The sequence below is a fragment of the Perna viridis genome, chromosome 14 (genome assembly GCF_037379345.1).
Source record: "Perna viridis isolate PV_CMFRI_1.1 ecotype Kerala chromosome 14, ASM3737934v1, whole genome shotgun sequence".
In the NCBI taxonomy this organism is placed as follows: Eukaryota; Metazoa; Mollusca; class Bivalvia; order Mytilida; family Mytilidae; genus Perna; species Perna viridis.
In genome coordinates, this window is record NC_142458.1 from 18,698,467 (window position 1) to 18,722,477 (window position 24,011).

A 24,011-nucleotide genomic window follows, 5' to 3' on the forward strand; every position below is an offset into this window, starting at 1 on the left:
GATTCGGATTACTCATTTTTTTTTTGTTTCTTCTTACGTGATGTTTTTTTTTGATATTTCATGCTTCTGCTATGTGTGTCTACTGCCCTTGTCTGTTCGTTGTCCTTGTAATAAAGTTATATGTTTTTATTATTTCGTTACCATTCTGGTTCTCTTCTTTTTTTTTTGCATTACTAAAACGATTACTGATATTTGAGGTAATACTTTATACCTTTGTGTTATGCTGAATATGCTATATAAATATAGGATGCATTTTAAACTAAAGTTGTGTCTGCCACATTATTAGAAAGAGTAATCAGGGGGACCAATATTCTAGCGGAAATCATAGGAATGTAATCAAGGGACAAAGACAAGACTTGGAAAACAGACAAACACACAACAAAAACAAAACATAACCAATATAATACATACAAAGTACCACAAGTAAATGAGCAACTCGGACTCCAGAAAAAACGTAGACCAGATGCACCGGTAGGGTAAGCTTTTCTAGAAACACTATCTGAGTTACTCATGAATATTCAAGTCTGGGTTAGACGATAGAGGTAAGAAAACTATGACACGTTGAACAAACCAGTGTTCATGCTGCAGATAGATAAACCATAACGATCCACGAGTTCATGTACAGTTTAATCAATAGTTTTCCTTAACCATCCATCTTAAAGTGTAGGAAAAGATACTAAGCTGAGTTAACAGTGTTTGTAGTATTCCTATCTCAAGTTTTTTGCAATGTATCAAATGCCCGGATTGTTTAACGATACTACGTTATCTATACAGCGGAAACTGGGATTAAATAATCTAACTAAACGATATTCCTTCTTTTAGATCAGATCAGCTATAAAGTCAGCCTCATAGAGTTGACGGAAAAGGTCAGCAAGTAGAAGAGCACAATTTCTGCCCATCGAAATGCCAATGGCTTGTTGAAAACGCATCCTCCACACAGGACAAATATGCTGTCGATAAACAATTCCAGCATTTTAAAACATCTTCTTCAGTATATTAACAAAATGATTTGTGATCACAGTATGAGGAATCCCTACCAAGAACTACATACATGTATTTGTATCTAGGTGCACTCTGTTTTTTGGAGTAACGACCATAAATAATGTTTTGGAGTCGGGATTTGATCTTGGTATGGGGAATAGAAGTATAAAGAGTTGAAAAAATAACAGGTTTTAATGATATTGTATACTGTTAATAATCTTGATATTATTTCTTTCGAATTAATGCAACAGCTAACAAACTGACCTGGAAACCCGCCTTTGTTTTGTCATTCATCCGCGGTTGCTTCTAAACTGAACGTTATCTCTTGTTTTGACAGGTTTAATCAAGCTTCCAAAAAGCATTTTACTAGTGTGGAAGGAGACTGACCTTACAAAATATTACAATTTGACTTTCTGGCAACAACAATAAGTATATTCATAAATGTAAAGCAATCTCTATGTGATAGTTTATAATAGGTTTATACATAAAGTAGAGATGAATGTTGTATTCACTGTACTTTAACAAAAATCAAACGCATATTAATATTAAAAAAAAATCGTGTGACACGAAGAACTTGATAATTCGTTGTTTTTTTTATCCTTTATCAAACAAATCTAATTAATAACAGAATGGCCTACGCCACTAGAAACTCTGAAGCTTGCTGTAGAATATCTTCGACACTTATTCCGCCTCTGTTACTTGAGGTGATCCATTTAATAGATTTATTGACTATCATTTCCCATTCCATTTTATAAGTAGAAAAGTTCTTTTCCAGGTAGACAACCGAAACAGCCGTACACCAGATATTACCCTAAGTAACAATGCATAACATGAGTTAGTCAAAGTAGCAAATAAGGAACACAACAGAAACAATACGAAACTGAAGATTAAATACTGTAGATATGACTTTCCTTGAAAATACAATCTACGAAAAAAATGATTATGTGTTGAACTCAAGTTTTCGGAACAAATTGTATGAATCTGTAAAAGAATTAATTATATGGGTATTACAATAAGAACAATTGACTACAATGCCCATCGAGTTTTTCAAGGGGTTTGTATTTGAAATATATGTTTCAATCATCCATGCAATCTTAATGTTCTGTATTAAAGTACATAAAAACAAATGCCAAAATCATAAATGAAAAAAAAAAAAAAAAAAAAAACTACTCCACCTTATTACAAATATAACACAAAGATACATGTACGTCATAGAGTCAAAAGAATATGAACGTGGAAAAGCATTTCTTTGCTAATCTCTATAAGTAGAAATTGGTATAATCTTTTTAAACGCCTACCCTACCGGTGCACCTGGTCCATGCTCCCAGTTTTTGGTGGGGTTCGAGTTGCTCATTTGCTTTTGTTACTTTGTATGTATGATTTTAGTTACTATATGTTCTTTGTTGTGTTTGTCTGTTTTCCATGTCCGGTCTTTGTCCCTGGATTACATTCGTTTGATTACCGCTATAACCTTGGTTCCCTTGATTACTCTTTAACTATATCAAAGATCAGAACAGCAATTTGTCAACATTTCTATTCTCTATTCAGGGTTTATTTCCATATCATAAGTTGTGTATAAACCAATTCAAAACTCAAACATTCATCAATAACAGTTTATTTATTTATTTAAAAACAAAGACTTTAAGGGTTCATTAAATAAAATAAATTATGTAGTTTGGCATTATAAATTTCATTGCAAAACAGTCTTGACTGATCGTAAATGTTAAAAAATTCTCAGTTGAGAAATACGCAATATCCAGCTTACATATGAACATTAAGAAATGATTTGTAGTAACATCTAACACGACAAGAATTCGAAACTCTGTCGTCAGTTTCTTGTGAAAATAAAACAAATTACAAAAACAAATTTGGGTAGCTTTTCTACTGTAACCTGTACTCACCTATTGCCAAAACAGTTACAAAACCTGACCATATGTATAAACCAGACCAAACATGATTGTTTTCAAATCATTTCCCTACAAGGTAATTACACACCTGATTTTTCATAACGAGTTCATCCTTTGTTAGCTTGAGTATTTTCTCTAATTCTCTCGAAGGAGACCATGATCCGTCGAAATGTTGAAGAGAGATGAGTCTTATCATTTCTGATCTATTAAGCTGGTTGTAAGGACTTTCTCCTTCACTGTCGGAAGGTCTCTTGTTGTCAACCTCCGTACCACGACAATTATATACATGTTCTATTGAATGGTGAGCTCTGATCTCATTACACTTCAATGTCGCGTTATTGCTACCAAATAGAAATATGTTTTGAAAAATCATATTGATTTTAAAAAAAACATCTCATATATCAGGACAGACGAGAAGTCTTATAAGTTTTATTCCTTTGATTTTATAGGTACACCATATATCATTATATTGTGTTTTGAACAAATATAAAAATGTATAAGAAAGGCTAAATAAACTAGAAAAAAAATGTGATACACCACACTACCCCATCTGATACCCCAAACTCCCCCATCTGATAACATACACTTTTTAACCTCCATTAAGATTTAGATCAAAATCTAAATTGGAGGTGCACAATGGGAACAATAACGATTACACTCAGTGGTGCAGGAGTAACGGAAACAAATTTGGTCCCCAAATGTCCCCATATTCACAAATGACAATTATGCGTAACATTGAAATTCCTACAAATTGGCCTTATTTATGCTCACTTCATTGTTTATAAGATTTGTTGACGTATGTTTTTACACTTAAGTTCACAATATGTTTATTCTATGTCATCTGTGGGAAATTATGCTTTGTGAAACCCAAAAAACCGATTTTGATCAACTTCTCAAAGAGTAGTTGGATGTAATGTAATGATGATTCTGTGAAAGTTTCATACAATTCCATTCAGTAGTGTATGAACGGTAACGGATAAGATATGCCACCAGTCATTATCAGTAAAATGACTGACATGGCAAAATAATACGTTTCATAATCCATTCAAAGATCCCTTTAATCCTAGGTAACCGCTTAGTGTTACAAATATTACAAGGGTACCCTTCAATATTTTATTGATTGCATGCATCATCGAGAAGACAGTTATGATTTCAATGAAAACAATTAGATTTTTTTAATAAGTGTGATTTTAACATATTATCAAACTGAATCGCTTACCTGTCTTGGTAATCTTCATTTTATTTTTTTATAAAAGCAACTCCATTTTTTTAAGTCGATAGATTAAAACAATGTCCAAGACGGTTAAATGAAAAATAATAAAACAAAAAAATAAAAATCCACAATTTTTACGGATTACTAATTTTCAGTTTTTATAGGTATTGTCCTATGGAAATAGGATAACATTAGTTGCTCTTAAGTGCAAGTACTTCCTGTTTTGTGCAAGACATGAGCCTTACTTTATAGAAAGTCTTCATAATGACACCAGTATCTTTCAAAACGTTTAAATAACAAGTATACGGAAACAGGGTTTCATTAAGGAAAATTGAAAATCCCCTGATATTAAAAAAAATATAAACGATACTAATTACGGAGGAACATACGCACAATGTTGTCATTAACTGTGAATGTACTTTTATTCGTCGGAACCATTTTTCGTGGATTAAGGGAAAATGCTCAGTTCGTCGATTATTGAATTCAGGAATTGACAACTCTAATACAAACGAAAGGGAAATTCCCTTTTCTTTTGGGTATTAAATTTAAATTTTGTGATTAACAAAACCAACGAAAACCGCAAACGTTGGTACCCCAATATACTTTCACATTGATTGTTTATACAAAATTATCATCGCACAACGGAACTGGCCTTCATTTGTTCAGGCAATTCATAAAATGCTAAAAGTTTCACTTTTAATACCATACAGAATAAAGTTGTCAAGCAAATTAATTTTATTTCAACTGTTATAGGGTAGTATTTAGTCATTCTATTTAAGTGTCTTCATAACATCTTCATTAGATTAAGGTGGGGGCGATTCATTTTGCACTAATTTAGACAAAATTTTTTTTTTTTTCAAGTAACTTACCATATATCCACTCCTTGTTCAAAACACTGTGATACAGGACATGCACCTGAAGACAAATACGTACTTTATGTACAAAAAGGAAGATCATATCTTGTTTTTTTTCTAATATAGACATTATCCTGGTATTTCGCAAAGATGGCATCCTCTACTTGCTGACCTATTCCTTCACTCTTATGGGGTTGACTTTATAGCTGATCTTATCCGATAGAAAGACTATCGTTTGGCTAGATCCTTTAATCTCAGTTTCCGCTATAAAGATGACGTATTATCTTTAAACAATCCTAATTTCGGGGATTTGATACATCGCATCTACCCAAAGAACTTGAGATAAAGGATACTACAGGCACTGTGAAATCAGCCTCATATCTTGACCTACAATTAGACATATATGGTAAAGGAAAACTATTGACCAAACTTTACGACAAACGTGAGGACTTTTTATTCAGAATTGTCAACTTCCCTTTCATCTCTGGCAACATCCCTTCAGACATGCTTATGGAGTGTTCATATCACAAATCATACGTTTTACCAGAGCTTGCCAAGATTGAAGTCATCACTACAGAAGTTGTATGTTCGTCATCATGAACTCGTGGATCGTTATGGTGTATCCATCTGCACCATGAAAACTGATTTATTCAACGTGTCATAGTTTTCCTTTCTTCGTTTGTCTATCTTGGACTTGACTTTTTACGGGCAACTTGGAGGGTGTTTCAAGAAAAGAAGAGGCCGTTTACCTTTCCTTTCCGGTGCACCTGGTCCATTCTCCCAGTTTTTATTGGAGTCATTTGCTTTTTTTGCTTTGTGTTTATGATTTTAGTTACTTTGTGTTCTTTGTTGTGTTTGTATGTTTTCCATGTCTGGTCTTTGTCCCTGGATTGCATTCTTTTGATTATCGCTATAACCTTGGTTCCCTTGATTACTCTCTGATAAACATAATTAAAATTTAAATTTAAAAAAACATACGTCAACAAATTTGTTTTAGAGTAAAGTGAGCGACATTTGTTAGGAATTTCACTATTACGCATACTATAAAAAAAACTGGTAATTTTTACAAAATGATAGAAAGAAAGGCTCCGTGTTACAGGTATTACCTTTGTTAACTTAGAATGTAAGAAATGCCTTCGGTAAATAAAAAAATGGAAATAAAACATAGCAATTACACATAATTTCATACAATTTACACACGTAGTTTTCCAGTTTGAAAACATGTTGAATGCACAGATCTTTTAATTTGTGATCTTCATGCTTTGCTAACATGTCGAAAAAAATGATTATGGAGATTCACGGAGAATAAGTACATCATGCTTCTGACGATAGGACGGAAACTAGGGATTTGGATGAGTAATACATATGTAGGATCTGGAGAAAAGATGAATGGAAAATGTGGCAATGGATTAGGAATAGGAAAATCGGGAATAAGGCTAGGAATAAAGAAATCAGGGTTTTAAAATACAAGAAAAAATTGTTACGGAAAAGGCAACGGGAAATTAGAAGAAAAAAACGCAAATGGAAAATAACTAATACGTCATGGGAATGTTTATAAAACAAATTTTCTGGTATGAATAATGGAATCATAATATAGATTGGGAAATAATGAAAAAAGGGCATGTGGAGAAGGTTAAGTAATAGGAAATGAGAGTGTTGTTTTGAGTAAAGGGAATTCGAACTCGATTGTTTCAGATGGAGGAATGATTTGTTTTGTTTTTTCTAGTACAAAAAAGTATTTTTATCACTTAAAGATCAAAATATTACTTCGTCTTTGTTTAATTGTTACATTTTGTCCATATGTCAGTCTATGTACAGGAACCTACAAAATAAAGTAAGCATACACATAATAATGGTTTTGTTTTAAGGCAACCTTACGTTTGATCACGGAACAACTTGCTCTATGTACGAGGCATTGATAACAATTAAAATATATAATTCGAATTCTGAACAAATCCAGAGTAAGCAATTGGTAATAACAAGGAAGCATTTTATCCTAAAATACTGCTAAAAGTACAAAGTATTTACGACTATGATCTTTTTTTTTTAAATTTACCACAGGAGATGAACGTGACATCCGGGCTAACAAAAGTTCCCTGAAGTTTCTTGTATAACCAGCAAGACCTCTATCAACTATAGACACCATAATTTTAGATTCTTTTTCTACTCCAACAAAGGCTGTGTATTTCGAGATAATATTTGCAGATTTGCTGAGCAATACAATTTTACTTTTGTTTTGTCCACCTGCTCCGCGGTAGTCTTCTGTAAATATTCAATAAATCATATAGTTCTGTTAAAGACCACAAGACGAAACTAGGGTAAAACCTAACTTAACACGGTTCGACAAATTTGACAGATAACAACAAACAAAAAAATGTTAACATTATATTCGTGCAATTTCATTTCCGTCAACTTTGGTGATACACATTTTGGATTTTGTTTAGACCCTTCAACCTCAAAAAAAGGTGTTTTTCGCCATTTTGTAAGTACCAGTTCACACTTTGATCACTCATGAATTAGAACAAAAGCAGTTTAATATTGGCTTGGAAAATATCCAAATTAACTTCCAGACCGGAAAATGCCATTAGAACAACAAAATGACATTAACATGTGCGAACTTTAAAGATACAGCAGAATTATGTAGTTTTAGATACGGCAGCAATGATGGAAATTACGTACTAGAAAATTGGGAAAAAGATCTTGATATTTGCGTCATTATATCGAGATATAACCTGGACAGGCATTATGAATTTCAGAACCTCATAAATAGCTTGAATAACAAATAACTATATTCAATTCACAATGAATTACAATACGGAGAAAATACCATTCATTGAAATATTGATTTATAAAATTGGCACAAATATTGAAACCAGAAATATATTGGAAAGAAACGGATTAAAAGAAATGCTAACATTTTAATTCATCATCCAACACAGACATGACACATTCCGTTAAGTTCAGAAAAAATATAATTTGCACTTTAGTGTAAAAAAGCTCAGTAAATGATACCCGGTTATTTGAATTTGTACTGATTTCAAGGCATTACCCACTTTACAGACTTTAATAAATAAACGTTGAACCACCAAACAACGGGTAAAACCTTATCTTTTTTACCTACAACCCTAAAACAAAAAATAAACGACAACCTTAATTATTGAATATTTTTCAACATCTACAAGCATTCCACACAAAAATGGAAACAAGCATTGTTGGCGACCGAATTGTGGAATAAATGCTTCAAATTAATACAGGGAAACACATAGCAATACAGGTCAGATGCCATATTTATTGTGCGTAGCAATATAAAAACTCTTATATGTTAACCATTGTAGTGGATGTGATATAATTTACTCGTATATAGGACAAACTTACAACTCGAACTAGAACGACAGTTCATCGCGAACAAATTCAAATTGTCATCTTAGTTCACATTAAGAAACATGTGGAAGAAACAAACACCCAACTTCAAACTGTTTTCCGGACTACACTTCTGAACCAGATCGGGTGAATGAACACATATAATTTATAAGTTGAATTCCATTTTATCCATTAACAGTATATACCTCTAAATATTGAACTTTTTTTATATTTAACATATGTATATGAATTAATTTTCACCTTCAAATTACATTTTTCCTTTTAAGTTCATCCTGACTTGCTGTCAATGTACCTATAAATCTATAATTTTTGTACATACACAATTACAACAGATTTGTGAGACCGGTAGGATGTAGAAATTCATATATGTTTTAAGTGGACTGGCGTCTGTTTTTATTATTTTTTTTGCAGAGATAACAATGTATTTAACAAAAATATTAGTAGGTTATATGGAAAAAAATAAACACTTTTTTGCTTAAATAAGGGCATAAAATATTATTATGCATGACTTGTGCAATGATAATTCAAACTTCATCTTTTTTACATCTTCGCAAATATCCGAGAATTCCACTTTAATTAAAAATTATGTGGAAGTACAGCATACTGTCATGGCTACTCAGGTTTTATGGAACAGCGATAGATCAGAGAATATATTTACCTTCATCATCACATTCTAAGTCCTTGATTTGGTATTTAGCTGCAACCCGATGCAACGGTAATTCTTGGTCTAAACGGTCTTGAGGACTTATCTTTACATTGTACGAAACCTGTTTACCTCCTAAAATACCATTGAGCCTGAGTTCTCCTGATTGAGCCTTCCATAAAAATAAGAAGACACAATTTACAACAGAAAACAAAATATAGTAAAGATAGTTCTAAATAGCTAGGAGAATCAGTAACGGGACTACAGCTAAAGTTTACTAACATTAATAAAAAAAAATTTGAATGAATAGTGTGTTCAGTGTTCAAAACATGTACATGGTATATAAGATTTCATCACAACATTTTATCATTATCAACACCATTAGAGAAATTTCAATTATATGTGATATAGCTTATCCATAAAAAGGTATCTGTTCACTTTTGAATTTTTAATTATAAGTCGTTCTTTAGGTTAATAACCTCTGCCTGTTATTCTAATACCTGGAGCACGATAGTAATAAGCGTTATGTAATTAACAAACAGTGTAACAAACAGTCGTAGGTTGACACAAACCTTTGTCTCAGAAGACTTAATAAGTGCAAACAGTATCACTCTTTCTCCATTGTAAATACATGGAGGCTGTTGTGGTATATTAAAGACGGAAGCACAACCCGAGATATTCCAATCTAAGCAGACTTCAGAGAGGCACACTTCTAAGGAACTTTTCAATACACTTATTACCTGAAAATTGTAAAACAGTGAACATGTAAAAACAAGTTTAGTTCAATTGAAACCAGTGTTTCAATGGATATTTGATTATGATAGACTACATAGTTACTGTATAAGTAGAGTAATATAGACACAGTGTTTAAATAAAAAATACAGGGAACAACAATGCCCAAAGCACGCTTGTCAATAGTGATGCTGTTGACAGCTTATGTAATGCATTGACAAGCGAATCATATACTCATTCCCTTATCACCTACCTTGGATTGCATATTGTCATTATCTTTTATAAATACTGCCTTGCCGTTGCTCGCTTGGGCAACATTTGTTATCAGTTTGGTGGATATGTCTTGCCCGATCCCAAATGAAAACACCCTGAAAGTGGGGAAAACACATTTAAACTGTCCTGTAATTACTTTGTATTAACTACATTTCGACATGAGTTCAACAAGAGCAAGTAGATGATCGTAGTAGCTGATGGTTTATTTGCTTTTGAAAACCGTCGTGTTTATTTTTTTTATTATTTTTTTTAATCTTTTGTTGATACAATGTGGATACATTTTGTCGATTTTCATTCATTCACAATTATTTTATACAAAAATCAATTTATGACACCAAAACTTATATGAAACAAATTATGTCAAATATGTGTATTCATCATTTCAACGCTATGGCTAAAATGGAAAAATATCACGAACTATCTCATCGCAATAGGCTCACTTCATGCATGTTTATAATCTGTTCGTTATGAATTATTTATTTGTGTATCTTGCCTGTGTCTTTGATAATATCTGAGCTGTTCAATAGTATATGGTACGACTACAGGGCCACGACTTCATACAATCTAAATTACAATGCTATTGTATCTTTGATGAACCTTTGCTAGCGTTCAATAACTAAAGCCCCGTGCAGGTCAAGGTGTTAAAAGAATAGGCTTGCAGCAGCACTAAGTTTGTCGTAAAAGGCGACTAAATAGTACTCAGAAACCTAGCCGGGGGCCAGGAGCTCTGCCCACAGAGCAAGTGGGATATGTGCCCCAGGTGGTGGAATGGGATACCACTGGCGTGTTACATGCTGAGATTGTCAGGCTATAATACGGAAAACCTGACCACAAACCATAGGGGTGCATCATGTTGGGAAAGATGCCACGTTCCTTGCACGTTAAAGAACCTTACTGTGATATTCGATAGGAGTAGGAACCTTTGCGCGCCGCCACAGGAGGCTGTATTGCCCGACCCTATCCTTCCCTCCATTTTTTCAAGAGGCAATCAAGTTGTCGAACATGTTATCCTTGTGTCCCATCCTTTTTATCATTTCATCATCATTTCATGTTCATTTTATCATCCATTGCATGTTCATCGTCTGAGTATAGCTGAAATATTGCTGCTCGGATGTTAAACCCCAACAATCAATCAATAAATCATTAATAACTAAAAATAACAAATGACAGCAGAAAATACTTGTTGCCATTTAGTTCGTTTATATGTATTTTCTTCACAGCATTATGACCTATTATAACTAACAATGACAGGTACTAATGGTCATGGTGATGCTAAAATACCTTGTGTTTTTCTTGTTTTCGAAGACCAAGTTAACAACCTCTGCAGTTTTTCCAACACCACCATCAGTTAAAAGAAAAATCTAAAGCATGCAAAAACACTTGTACTTATAAATTATTTTATATAATGGCAATACCTGCTTAGTGTAATGCTAAAAACAAGTCGTCATATTTGGAAGTGTAATTAGTGTCATTTTACTCTCATAATTTAAAGGATACTGTCATTGGGTTTTCTCCAGTTGTGTCCTATCTGGCATTGTTGGTCTGTTAATGTAGCCATGTTGTCAAATTTGTTTGACCGCGCAAGTCGATGCTCGTTTGAATTTTTCAGTGGCCACCAAACCCCACATTTGTATGTTTTCACGGTAAGTACATAAAATGTTTAACAAACCTAGTCATAAAAGGTAAAAATTTAGGTCATACTGGATGCTTGATAAACATTATGAATTATGACAGCCGAAATATTGCAATGCTAAGCATGGTAGATGCGTTATACCGGATATTTTTATTGGCAAATCAGACACATATTTGAAAAACAGCCTTCCGGCAAAAAATCCATGAAATCACACTAGTTCTCCTTTGAAATTAATAGGAAGTATATCAAATATGTTCTTAACATTGAAGAAGTTTTAGGGAAATGTCTTTAGAAAATGGTTATACCCGCTAAGTCTTCGTTTCTTATATAAATCGGTATTTCTAGAAAAGCAGAGGACGCTTACCCTACCGGTGCACCTACGTTATGCCAAAGCTTGCCGAAACTACGCAGATTTTTTTGTATCGCGCTTGACTTCTAACAAATAGGTTTCAGGAACAGGGTTATGTTTCTACAAAATTGAAGTCATCACGACAGACGTTTTATGGGCGTCATCATGAACTGATGGATCGTTATGGTGAATCCATCTGCATCATGAAAACTGATTTATTCAACGGGTCATAGTTTTCCTTTCCTCGTTTGTCTACCCCGGACTTCATTTTTTATGAGCAACTTGGCGGGTGTTTTTAGAAACACAGCGGACGCTTACCCTACCGGTGCACCTAGTTCATTATCCCAGTTTTTGGTGGAGTTCGAGTTGCTAATTTGCTTTTGTTACTTTGTATGTTTGATTTTAGTTACTTCGTGTTTTTTCGTTGTGTATGTCTGTATTCCATGTCTGCTCTTTGTCCCTTGATTACATTCTTTTGATTACCGCTATAACCTTGGTTCCCTTGATTACTCTTGGGTACTTTTAAGGGATATTCTCTCCATGCCTACTTTCTCCAAACAAAGTTTGTCAGATATAGGTTAAGCTATGCAAGATAAATTGAAAGACAAACACAACTGTTAAAAATGTAATAATCTAGGTGAAATATGTTAATTACCTGTCGAGGATATCCATTTATGCAGCTTTGACTGTATATATATTTAAGTGTGTTCAGAATTTCAGTACCTCCCATATCAGCATTCATATTTTTCTGCAACTTTATGGCTTCCTTTAAAGTTTCTTCTGAATATTCCCTACTCCTGGTGAGAAATAGAGAAATTAACGTCTAGCTTAATCAATATTTAGTACAATATCTACCCTTTTTATGAGCAACTCGGCCGTTGTTTATAGAAATGTAGAGGACGCTTACCCTACCGGTGCACCTGATCAATTCGACAAGTTTTCAAATATTCTTTGTTGCGTGTATCTGTTTTATCTGTCCGGTATTTGTCCCTGGATTGCGTTCTTTTCATTTCCGCTAGAATCTTTGATTACTCCATCTTCATTGTGTATTTTTAAATTAGAGAATCGTATCATTATGTTTTTAAATGTTATTCTTTTTCCTACTAAAACAATAAATTTCATGTCAAAATATATTTCCTTATCGTGAACTCGTCATATTATTTTTTTTCATTTTAGTAATATTTTCAGCCCAATGTTGAAAAATCAAATCTTTTACCTGTCGATATTTCTACTAAAAATATTTTGATTTTTTTTATAATCGGAATTGAACCACAACGAAATAAATCGTACTTCTAAATAAAACTATCAAAACCAGTCGCAACAAAACATAACAAATAAAAAATTAATTCACATCACATTACACTTTGCGTTGTTTCAAAATTTAAATTAAAAATTTCATTAGTGTTGTTTATTGCATGGTTCATTGTACCGTGGGTATTTTCATCCAAAATCAAACGTCTTACAGTGACGTTCCTACAGCCATGACACTGTTTTCTTACCAATCTGGTAAATTAAATTGTAACATTTTCATGGAATGAACAATAACTTGAAAGTTACAATGTTATGCTACTACTTATTTGAATCGTCCCATCGCAAAGCTGAATCCATTAAAATATATGCATTGACATATTCTCCTTTAAAGTATCTACTTTAACAATAGTTCGGATTCTAATGAATTTCTTGCACATGTTTTCATATTATTTAAAATATGCATGTACAAAAAGTACATATAGTGCTGATGAAATGTAATGCACTTCTGCCATAAGTATAATTCCAATAAAATCATTTTTCACATAAAACACTCAAATCAGAGCTGTAACTAAGATATTCTCCATAAAATTCCAGTTACATGTACATCATTGCAGGTAATCCCAAGCTGTACTTCCAATGAAAAAAAAATAATCCAAATCTTTAATTTCAAAAAAAAAACATTGCGCTAGGTCCCAAACTACATTTTACGGTAATGAAAATCATTGCACTCTAAGGAAATGCACTAAATCCCAAATTATTACATTTGAATGGAAATCATTGCACTTTAAAAATCCACACAAGTTTCAAGGAAAGTAGCATTTAAATCCAGAGCTATAAATTCAATGAACTGCACTATCCAAAGAAGTTCAAGTGTAAATAACACTTATTCCAAATTTTAAATGTCATTGAAAATCATTGCTCTTATAATTATAATTTCTATCAAACTCAATGCACTAAAAATCCTAAACTATGAAAACCTGCGCACTTAATCTGGAACATCTTAATTCCAATGGAAATCCTTCACAATATATTAAGCACTTAATTCACTTTTAAGCTTACTCATACTCAAAATTGAATAAAATAAACTCAAAGCACTATTTAAAAAAAATATAATTCACGTGAACCTCAAACGGTTTTCATTTTGTATAACTAGGACAAGCCATGAAACGATTCATAGGTAAGTATTCATCAACTCTTTTAATAACAACTGGTCAGTTTAAACGTCCCAATAGATTTCTCAATCCTTCGTATTGATCAGCAGATTGGTAACTAAAGAGTGCCATGGTTGTAGGAAAGCTACTGTAAATATGAATCTTTCTAACCCATACGAACAAGCATTTGTAATTAACATACTTTTCAAACAAACTACTACACTTGCTTCCAAAAGACACAACGTTGAAAAGACAACCAACTGGTAGGCTTTTCAACAAGAGCAGTAAAGTTTCTTTGGCTTTCTGCATTCTTTCACCTAACATGCTGCCTATTAGATAGAATACAAAATATGGCATTAATGGAGCAATTAATCAATATCACGTCACGAAATATCGGAAAAGGTGGGATTACAAACTTTTCATTAACTAAACTACATGTCTTGAATTATGCTGAAAATTAAACTTAGACTGTCTTTTATTAATAAAGTTTAGGAGATATGCATTGATCCGTGGAGGACAGATTGGCAGACAAAACGACGGACGGACACACAACTTCGTGTGTCGGGGTAAATAAAATGTAAAGAATTAAATGAAAAAGACTCGATGAGCACACCCTAGGCTCTTATACGCTCTCCCAAAACCTTTATCGACTCCTGGTTTACTCATTTAAAAACAAGCACAAATTGAAATCATCATTAACATGCATGTGCGATAAAATCAGCCAAACTAAATAGGGTTTTGTAGTCAGCAGATTCTGCCTTTTACAAAGAAATTCTGTCGCAAGGAATTGACACTTATTAGGATCAATAAAAAAGAAATGCATTTTTTCTTCTATTTCATATAACATTGATACCTGATCTATCAATAACCAATATAAATTCATATTTGCAGTCTTCTATCTCTCTGCCTGGTTTAAAATCAGGAACAAAACTCAGCATCAACAAATCTTCTTTTAACAAACCATCTATTAAATTTTAAATTTGCTTAGTTACACTTTTTGAGAGGATAAAATAAAAAAAAATCTTTATTTCAATAGGCGGCAACGCTATCAACCTGTTTGATACATCCGTAAAATATTGATACTTAAATTGCATAAATGACTGTAATATATTTTTTTTTCTTTTTTTTTGTCAATTTGATGTTTATAAATATATACCTAAGCCTCTTTCCCGAATGTATTTCAGCAGGAAAATAATTCCATCTATTATGATTGATCTGAATCTCACCTCTCTATGTAACTAAAATGTCACTAAGATTGATTGCAAAATGAAAGACTTAAGTAAGAATGACAGAGTAAAAAGCTGAAAGTAAACTTTTTTTAAGATACAAAAGAAATTTGAAATAAACTTAAACTAAAATATTAGTAACTTCTCCAAGTTATGCGAACAGTGAAGATAAAGGAGCATTTAAGGAACCTCACCCTTTTCCTTGTTGCCAAGCTCTAACAATACTTCTGGATAATCCATGTGGTCATATCGAACATCAAAACTGATATTGTTTTGGAGGTTTAAATTCTCTGCAAACTTTATCTACAAGAAGGAAGATATTTGAACTTACCCCAAAAAAGCATCAGAAAATATGGTATTAATAAGGTCGCCACATGTAATTTAACGACCAAAATATTTTTTTTTCTACAGTAACTTACTGAAGCAGTTCGTTTGTCCATCCCAAAGTCAACAGTCATTGCATCGATTGGACTTGTAATGGTATCAATTGTACGATGATCCTGAACCGTGGCGCTTAAAGTTAGTAAATTTTGCAATTGATCTCGACCAAGTGATGGATCATGCTCTGGATCTATAAAGCAATCGATGGATAAAAGGAGGTAGTAAATAGTCAATAACAACTGAGTATTCTAATATCAGTTTTAGTAGTACTTAGGAGTGTTACTTTTAAATCCTGCAATAGTTTAAACGTTCAATTAGAAAAAAAAGTCGCAAATATCAGTGCATTTTGCACAAATGCTTTAAACGTGCATAGACGTTATTTCAAAATAATGCATTGCAATTTGTGCAAGTATTTGAATTTTACATTTGTATAAAATTTCCTGCAGAAAATGGAAATAATTGATCAAATAAATAACTGGACTTGAAAGTCGCAATTTTGGTTTGCCGACGCATCTGATATATTTTAATATAACAATACTACTGGAAGTTTAATGACCAACACATTTAATTGTGATCATATCATTTTGAATAAATGTCAATCACTTTATTTCAGTTATATCTTATTTTATTTTATTTGTTTTTCTTTTCATTATTTTGTTTGTATACATATTTGTCTAATACTGCAATTATTTTGTTCGTCTGAAAAAAAAAAAAATCACCATAATATATGTTTAAGCTTGACACACTGAAACACTCTAGGAAATTATAAAAAAAAAAGAAGAATAGATTTTTTTTCGAATTGCCCGCTTTTTGGTTTTTTTTTTATTTTCTGCCATATATTTAGTTTTTTTTTTTAAGTTCAAGCTTTAAAACAATTACGCAACTGCAAAGAAAAAGTAGTAGAAAAGTTTAAACAAACAACCTTGACATACCTTCATAATATCCAGGATTCAAAACAGTGGGTAACTTAAATCTTATTTTGCCCTCGTTTGAGACACTCAGTTCTATAACATATGACATTGTCAACACTGCCTTCTCTCCAGCTTGTAAGTTGCCAAGGGAACATTTGAAAATGTCAGCTGCCTTATCATATTCAGAAAGAAAAATTGCTGTGTGGCCATGATCAATGGCACCTTTATATGTCTGTTTTGCCTAAAAAGAGTTCACACATCGCCCAAGCAGGATTTATTATGTCTGATACATTCATTATTTTCACCTATAACATTTTGTTTATGAAGGCCTTCGTGTGTGTCTAACACACAGATTTAGGTCGTGTATAGTGCAAAGGATGTACACAGGCAAATGTGTCATACTTGATAATTTTCTGGTTTGCATCGCATGATTATCACGTGTATCGAGCACAAAAAAATAATTATATGTTTCAGTTACCAAATTATTATCGAATGATTACCATATGTTTTCAAGCACAAATTTACATGTGATAATCATGTGATAATCGTATGACTATCATAAGTTAAATATCATATGATTATCAACTATGTATTATATTGTAAATCACCGTTTCACACACGTAAGGTCATAAGTAAATAAGTAATTGGACAATGAAGTGTGTAATTTGCTTTATATATATATATATATATATATATCTCCTTATTGAATGTTTCTAGTGTAATCAATTTCGATAATTCACATATGAAATAAAGCCAGTAAGTACATATTCGGAGTTGCTCCGTCACAAACCGAAAACCAATTTGTAGATTTACTTTAATTGAATTAATTATGGTAAAAAAAACAAAAGATTATGAGGAATATCAATATATGGTATAGGCAAATCGATTAGTTTCATTGAATGACAAAAACATATCTCGCATAGCCAAGAGCTATTTATAGTGTTTCAGTTTTTTGTGTGATGTTTCTTGTTCGTATTGCTTATCTCCAGTTTTTGTATGTAATTATACCTTATTCGGAACGCTACATTGAGTATGTAGCTTTAGATTATCTGCTTTCTGTTTTTTTTTTTTGTTTTTTTTTACGTTTTGTCATATCCATGGATTTTTATATCTCTGTATTGTCCTTCCATTTTGATCATCGATATATCTATATTGAAAACATTTACCTCTTCCTTTTCCTGGCACTCAGCCACAACGTACTTCTTGTTAACATGCGCTTCAAATTTGTACACAGCTGACATTTCGTTCATTGGGAAACAGTAAGTGGTTTTTAAAGCATCTGACGTCTCGTTTCTATACACGAGAGTTGTTTTAACACTGGCAATGAAACCTTGTATTGTAACTTCAACATTTGATTGCCTTAAAGGAACTGTAATATAGATCAAATATGTGCTATACCTGTATGGATTAAACGTCCCATTTAAAATGCATTTGAATTGGACAAAGGGGTTTGGGGACAGGGTGTCTCCGATATATCAATGTAATATTTGCAATGCACCAAATCATCCTAAATGTAATAATGCAGACTCCATTACACACGTATACATGCTTCGACACTCAATCATACTATATTCATTGTTCATGGATACTGATTCAATGTATATAGTACCTGTATGGGATGAACTTCCCATTCTATAGGGTATGGGGCAATGGGGCATGGACAATGTGGAATGGGGAATGGGGCATTGGGAATTGGGTATATAAATAGGGCAATGGGGCGAGAGAATAATTCTGATTGGTCAATCAAAAATAATTGTTTTTCCTTTTTCCGCAAGCAACATAGCTATAATAATTCTATGACAACAATTTCTTTTTTTCAGAGTATGATTTAATGATCACGGTGCATTATTCATTGACATTTCTTAAATATTTACATTTAATGTCCACTCATTATAGATTGAAAATGTTCGTGCCCATACGATTTTTAAACATATGTCATTTTTTTCAAATTTGGATTGAACTAATATCAATTGGCAGAAATATGTCATTTGTCGCAATAATTTTGGACCATTATTGAAATTAAAATTGTTCGCATCCTTACAATCTGCAGAAATATGTAATTTTTGAGAAAATGGAGTGAAATTAATGTGTCACAGCCACATATATGACGTTTATATTGACAATTTTGCCATTTTAAACAATAATATCAGACCATAAAGATAATTTCAAGTGATCTCACTCATTTAATTTGCAAAAATATCTCATTTTCAAAAATTTGATTTGAAATATCTGTATTACAACCATTAACATAATACTTATATAGACAATTTGAACATTTTTTACAATATTTTTAAACAAATAGGGACATTAAATGTGTTCGCACACATACACTTTGCAAATATAGGTCATTTTGAAGATTTTTAACTGAAATATGAGTGTCGCAACTACTAACCGTATACTAATATTGCCATTTTTAATATTTTAAACAATAATTTAGGACCACTATTGAAATTAAACTTGTTGGCACTCTTACAATCTACAGAAATTTGTCATTTTTGACTGTATTCAATGTGTAACAGCCCAACATATGATGCTTATTTTGATCTTTTTTTTTACATTTGAAACAATCATATCAGATCATAAAGGTAATTTCAAGTGTTCTATCTAATGTTATTTGCAAACGTATCTCATTTTCCAGAATTTGATTTATGGACTAATAGGTATATTAAAAGTGTTCGCAAACATGCACTTTGCAAAAAATATGTCATTTTGAAAATTTTTGACTGAAATATGAGTGTCGCAACCACCAACTGGATACTAATATTTCCATTTTTGATATTTAAACAATAATTTTGGACTATTATTGAAATTAAAATTGTTCACATCCTTACAATCTTTAGAAATATGTCATTTTTGAGAAATTTTACTAAAATTAATGTGTCACATCCGCACGTATGATGCTTACTTTTACATTTTTTACATTTGAAACAGTAATATCAGTCCAACATTGAAATTGAATTTGTTTGCACCCATATAATTTACAGATATACATTATTTTTTTGAATTGGGACTGAATATACTATACTATTTCCCTATTTTAAATTTGAAATAAAACAAGAATATCAATGTTTAAGAATCATTTTTAAAAATAAATTCACGTGCAATTTATATCTATATGTCTATATTGTTAAGAATATTTTGGATGACTAATTCTCATGCAGCTCGGAGTGGCGTTAATACATGTAAGCAATGCAAATATCGCGTATTCGGTAAATCTCGAACTCAGCGGCGAGATTCTAAAATCAATATTGATTGCACAAAACTTTTTGCATCCTAATATTACATTTTTCATTATATATCTTTGATAAAACATTAATTAATTTTTTATTCGAAACAAGTCGATGCAATGGGGATCGAGCAATGGAAATTGGGCTATTGGGGATGGGGCAATGCCGGATGGGGCTATGGGGAATGGGGTTATTGGGAATGGGGGATTGGGATGGGGCAATGGGGTATGGGGCAAGTGGGAAGTTTATCCCATACAGCGACTGTATATACATTCACCACAATGGAAGCCTAAAATTTCTGAAATGTGCTTAAATAAAATTAATGACACAAGCTTTATTCGGACAATCCCTATGATAAAGTTTCTGCGTGCAACTGTGTAGATTAATATTTATGTGCTTAATACAGTTGGCGATGTTCCAATGTGCCAAAATGAAATCCATCGCTTTATGTATAGATACAATTTAAATTTAAAATAATTTATTATAAGGATATACCTGTGGTTTTTCTGCCTTCTATCAACAAGCCATATCTTTCCTGGTTCGGCATACTGAATAGCTTGCTTCGATTTGTTATCTTCGAAATAATGATAAATGCATTTCCATTTGAATATAATATGTGTAGATTTAGATCAAAGCTGTCAAATAAAATATTTGCACGAACAATTTTATTGTTGTATACACAATAGAGATTTACTGTTAAATGATTATCATGAACATTTCAAAAACGTCTGAATTAATGGATACACTAAGTATTGATATAAAAGCATAAAACGCAAGAATATATCTGGAATTAAACGTAATTTTAAAGAACACATTTATGAAACGGTCAAGTGTGAATCATATATGTCGCTCTCGATTGTTCACGTCAACGAAATAGATATACACATAAGCAAATTGGCCAAATTTGCCGGTGATTTTTATAATGTGCACATACAAAAGACCCATGAAAATGTAATATATCTTTTTTTATTTTGTGATAAAATGTTATAACTATTAACCTAAATAGAAAACTCTATCAGTTTCAAGACAACTTTTTGGTGGTGGGACGTAAGTTAACTGCCGCAGTAGGATTTTTAAAGTATCAGGCAGGTTAAAACAAGACGATGGATAAGTGGGTATGGTATTACCAATTGAGTTCAAACTATAAGATATCTTTTTTTCTGTTAATGTTTACGTGAGAAAAAAGTTCATGCACCAGTATGTATTTCTAAAGAATAATACGCTGGAATAAAAAATAAAACTAAATCTTGTAGGGACAATGATCTTTTTCGGATGACCTATAAAACATGTATACACGCTTTAAACACTCCTTTCAATAAGAAAAATCTGTGAACACATGGTCAAGTACCAAACAACAAGTTTGATCTTTTATTATTAATTTTACTAAATAAAGCCGGGTAATCTGTAAAAACGAAATATTGAAACTTGAGGCATCTGTAGGGTATTACCTTGCATGTACATTTATCTGTCATTCTTCTAAATCAAACTTATCATCTCCGAAAGAACATTGAACGATGAAAGAGTAAACAAGGAAACCAAGTTTTTTCTAGCGTAAATCAAAAGAATGTATTCCAGGGAAATAGATCACACATGGGAAACACACACAAACAACAGAGAACTTGAAATAGCCAAAAAAAATATGTACAAAACAACAGAAGTAAATCTAATGTCTGACTCCATTAAAAAACTGGTAGTTTGGACCAAGAGCGCCGGTAGTGTAAGCGTCCTCTGCTTTTCTTGAAACAACTGTTGAGTTGCTAAAAAAATGCCGAACTTTGGGTAAACGAAAAAGGAAAGGAAAACTACGACACGTTGAACAAATAAGTTTTCAAGGTTGAATGGATACACCGTAAGGATCCAGAAGGATCATGATGACGACAATAAAACTTCTGTAGTGATAACTTCAATCTTGCAGCAATACAGCCCTGTTCTAAAAGCCTAATCGTAAGAGGTCTAGCGTGGTACAAAAAGTCTGCCTAATTACGGCAAGCCCTGACATAACGTATGAGCTGTGATATGAAATCCCCAAACTGATGTTGCCATAGATGAAAGAGAAAGTGACAATACGAAATGAAAGTCATCCCGTTTGTCGTAGAGTTTAGTCAAATGTTTTCATTTACTGTCAATCACTAAGTGTAGGACCAGATTTGAGGCTGACTTCACAGTGTCTGTAGTATCATTAATCTAAAGTTATTTTGAGGTAGATGCAATGTATAAAAAATACTCTAAGTGTAGGTCAAGATATGAAAAAATAGAAACTGTTCTGTTCGAATAAAAAGTGTTTAAACATATAGAGATTTTAATAGGAAGTGGCAAATATTTTTTTTTTTCCGAAGATCCTTCTCATCAAATTCACACTTCTTATTTGCGATTCCCTAAAATCATCAACGCTGCGGACAGTTTACAAGTAAATGTTAACAATATAACGTTTAGGATGAGCAAGTATAAAAGTTCTGCAGATTCATTTTATCTTTGCCTTGTTTAGCACTAGTAATAATGAATTTTATTATGTACTCAATAAGTTATCATCGTACTATCAATCATAGGTGAAATTACAAACACAAACTAAGACAGAACAAGATAAACAGTATGAAATATGAAGTATTCATAACATTACTGAACAGAAAAATATTCATTAGAATGATTGTTTATTTCCACGTTATTCAAATTATAAGGACTCTGACTTAAAAGACAAGAATGTAAAAGAAGCAAGAAAACACAAATGCCCGTGAAAAAAAAAAAAAGTTTAATTTGAAAAGATAGAAAACATTTGAATATTCTGTTAATCATATCGAACCATCTTGACCATTACGATCAATCTAAAGTAACTGCTTTTATAAATACGAACAAATGAGAACATTCGACATCAAAAGAAAGAGGGAATGTAGTATAATATTGGACAGATGATAAATGCGCAATTCACTCACCTTCAACTAAAGCAGAATTAATATGTATGTACAATGACGATCATTGGGTACTTCCTAGTTTACATAGGACATTTCGGGTGTAACCACGTCATAACCACATGTCTATTAAAAGGACAATTTTCTTCCTTGTTTACATGAATAGTTTAAAATGTAAAACGTTATTTATTAACTATAAACATCTTCTGTCAAATTAGTTAAATTGTGATCAAACTAGTTAAATTGTGACCAGGCCAAAATAATTTTGTGGCAATTCATTCACATTAAACGTGAATGCATTAGGTGTGTTCTTATCATGATTACCTAAGACTTATTTGTAACGTCAAGTTAATCGAAAACAACCATATCTGGCCTGCCTTAATTTAAAAAAAAGAAGCAAATCTGAACAGTGAAACAAAGTATACAGTAACTCATAAAGATGTCTTGTTGCAAACATTACCAGGGTCAACATTGTAGATCACAACTTTTCAATCACCTTTTCCTGAATTTCATTAACAGATATACCCCCGTTTTAAAAAAAATGCAAGCATGACAAAATCTTGTCTTATTCGATACCATCAGAGGTTGTCTTACATCATGTGCTAATGTTTGCACTCTATATTTACTTACTCGGATAACGAAAGCTATATATTTTGATAAAGCTTAGTTGGCCGAGTGGTCTAGAGCGTTGGACGTAGTGCAGGCGGTGTTGCCATGGATGTCAGAAAAGAGAAGAGTTTCGAATCCGGCTTTGCATCACAAATTTGCAACCTTACATCGATTCTAGAGTTGCGGTGTACAATGTGAAGACTCTATTCTCTACACTGCTCCATCGGACCAAATTGATACAGGGAAGAGAATGTAAGTATAGAAGGGTCTGAAAAATTTCCAACGATGTTAGAAATGTCGAATGTGCAAAGCAACTTTTTGGTCGTTCTCTCCGCGGGACTCGAACAATTCGTACCGCTGTGACATCTGTGGTAACACCGCCTGCA

At 32.5% G+C, this 24,011-nt stretch overlaps 1 protein-coding gene across 3 annotated transcripts; it reads right to left on the minus strand.

Moving 5' to 3' along the window:
• Positions 1-1,154: 1,154 nt before the first annotated feature.
• On the minus strand, positions 1,155-23,175 carry LOC148598496 (von Willebrand factor A domain-containing protein 5A-like). Of its 3 annotated transcripts, XM_088562569.1 has the most exons (18): positions 23,041-23,175; positions 20,609-20,687; positions 18,053-18,255; positions 16,908-17,127; positions 16,014-16,165; positions 15,789-15,897; positions 15,222-15,332; positions 14,571-14,697; positions 12,622-12,763; positions 11,266-11,345; positions 9,965-10,079; positions 9,552-9,719; positions 8,995-9,151; positions 7,012-7,217; positions 6,723-6,777; positions 4,971-5,016; positions 2,977-3,229; positions 1,155-1,792 (listed from the first exon to the last, which is right to left on the minus strand). In XM_088562569.1, the coding sequence occupies exons 2-18, from the start codon at positions 20,658-20,660 to the stop codon at positions 1,616-1,618; spliced, it is 2,373 nt and encodes a 790-aa protein (XP_088418695.1). In that variant the 5' UTR covers positions 20,661-20,687; positions 23,041-23,175; the 3' UTR covers positions 1,155-1,615. The 3 variants fall into 3 exon arrangements, 1 of the variants encoding a protein (XP_088418695.1); XR_015918771.1 differs by lacking the exon at positions 6,723-6,777; XR_015918770.1 differs by lacking the exon at positions 4,971-5,016.
• Between the last annotated feature and the right edge of the window lie 836 nt (positions 23,176-24,011).

Bases quoted from the DNA above. Each gene is read 5' to 3' on its own strand.
- LOC148598496 (XM_088562569.1), bottom strand. From the start codon at position 20,660: ATGCCGAACCAGGAAAGATATGGCTTGTTGATAGAAGGCAGAAAAACC. The intron at 18,256-20,608 runs GTATATCCTTAT...TCTATATTACAG, and splicing joins AGAAGGCAGAAAAACCACAG to TTCCTTTAAGGCAATCAAAT. The intron at 16,166-16,907 runs GTATGTCAAGGT...ATTGCTTTATAG, and splicing joins GAATCCTGGATATTATGAAG to ATCCAGAGCATGATCCATCA.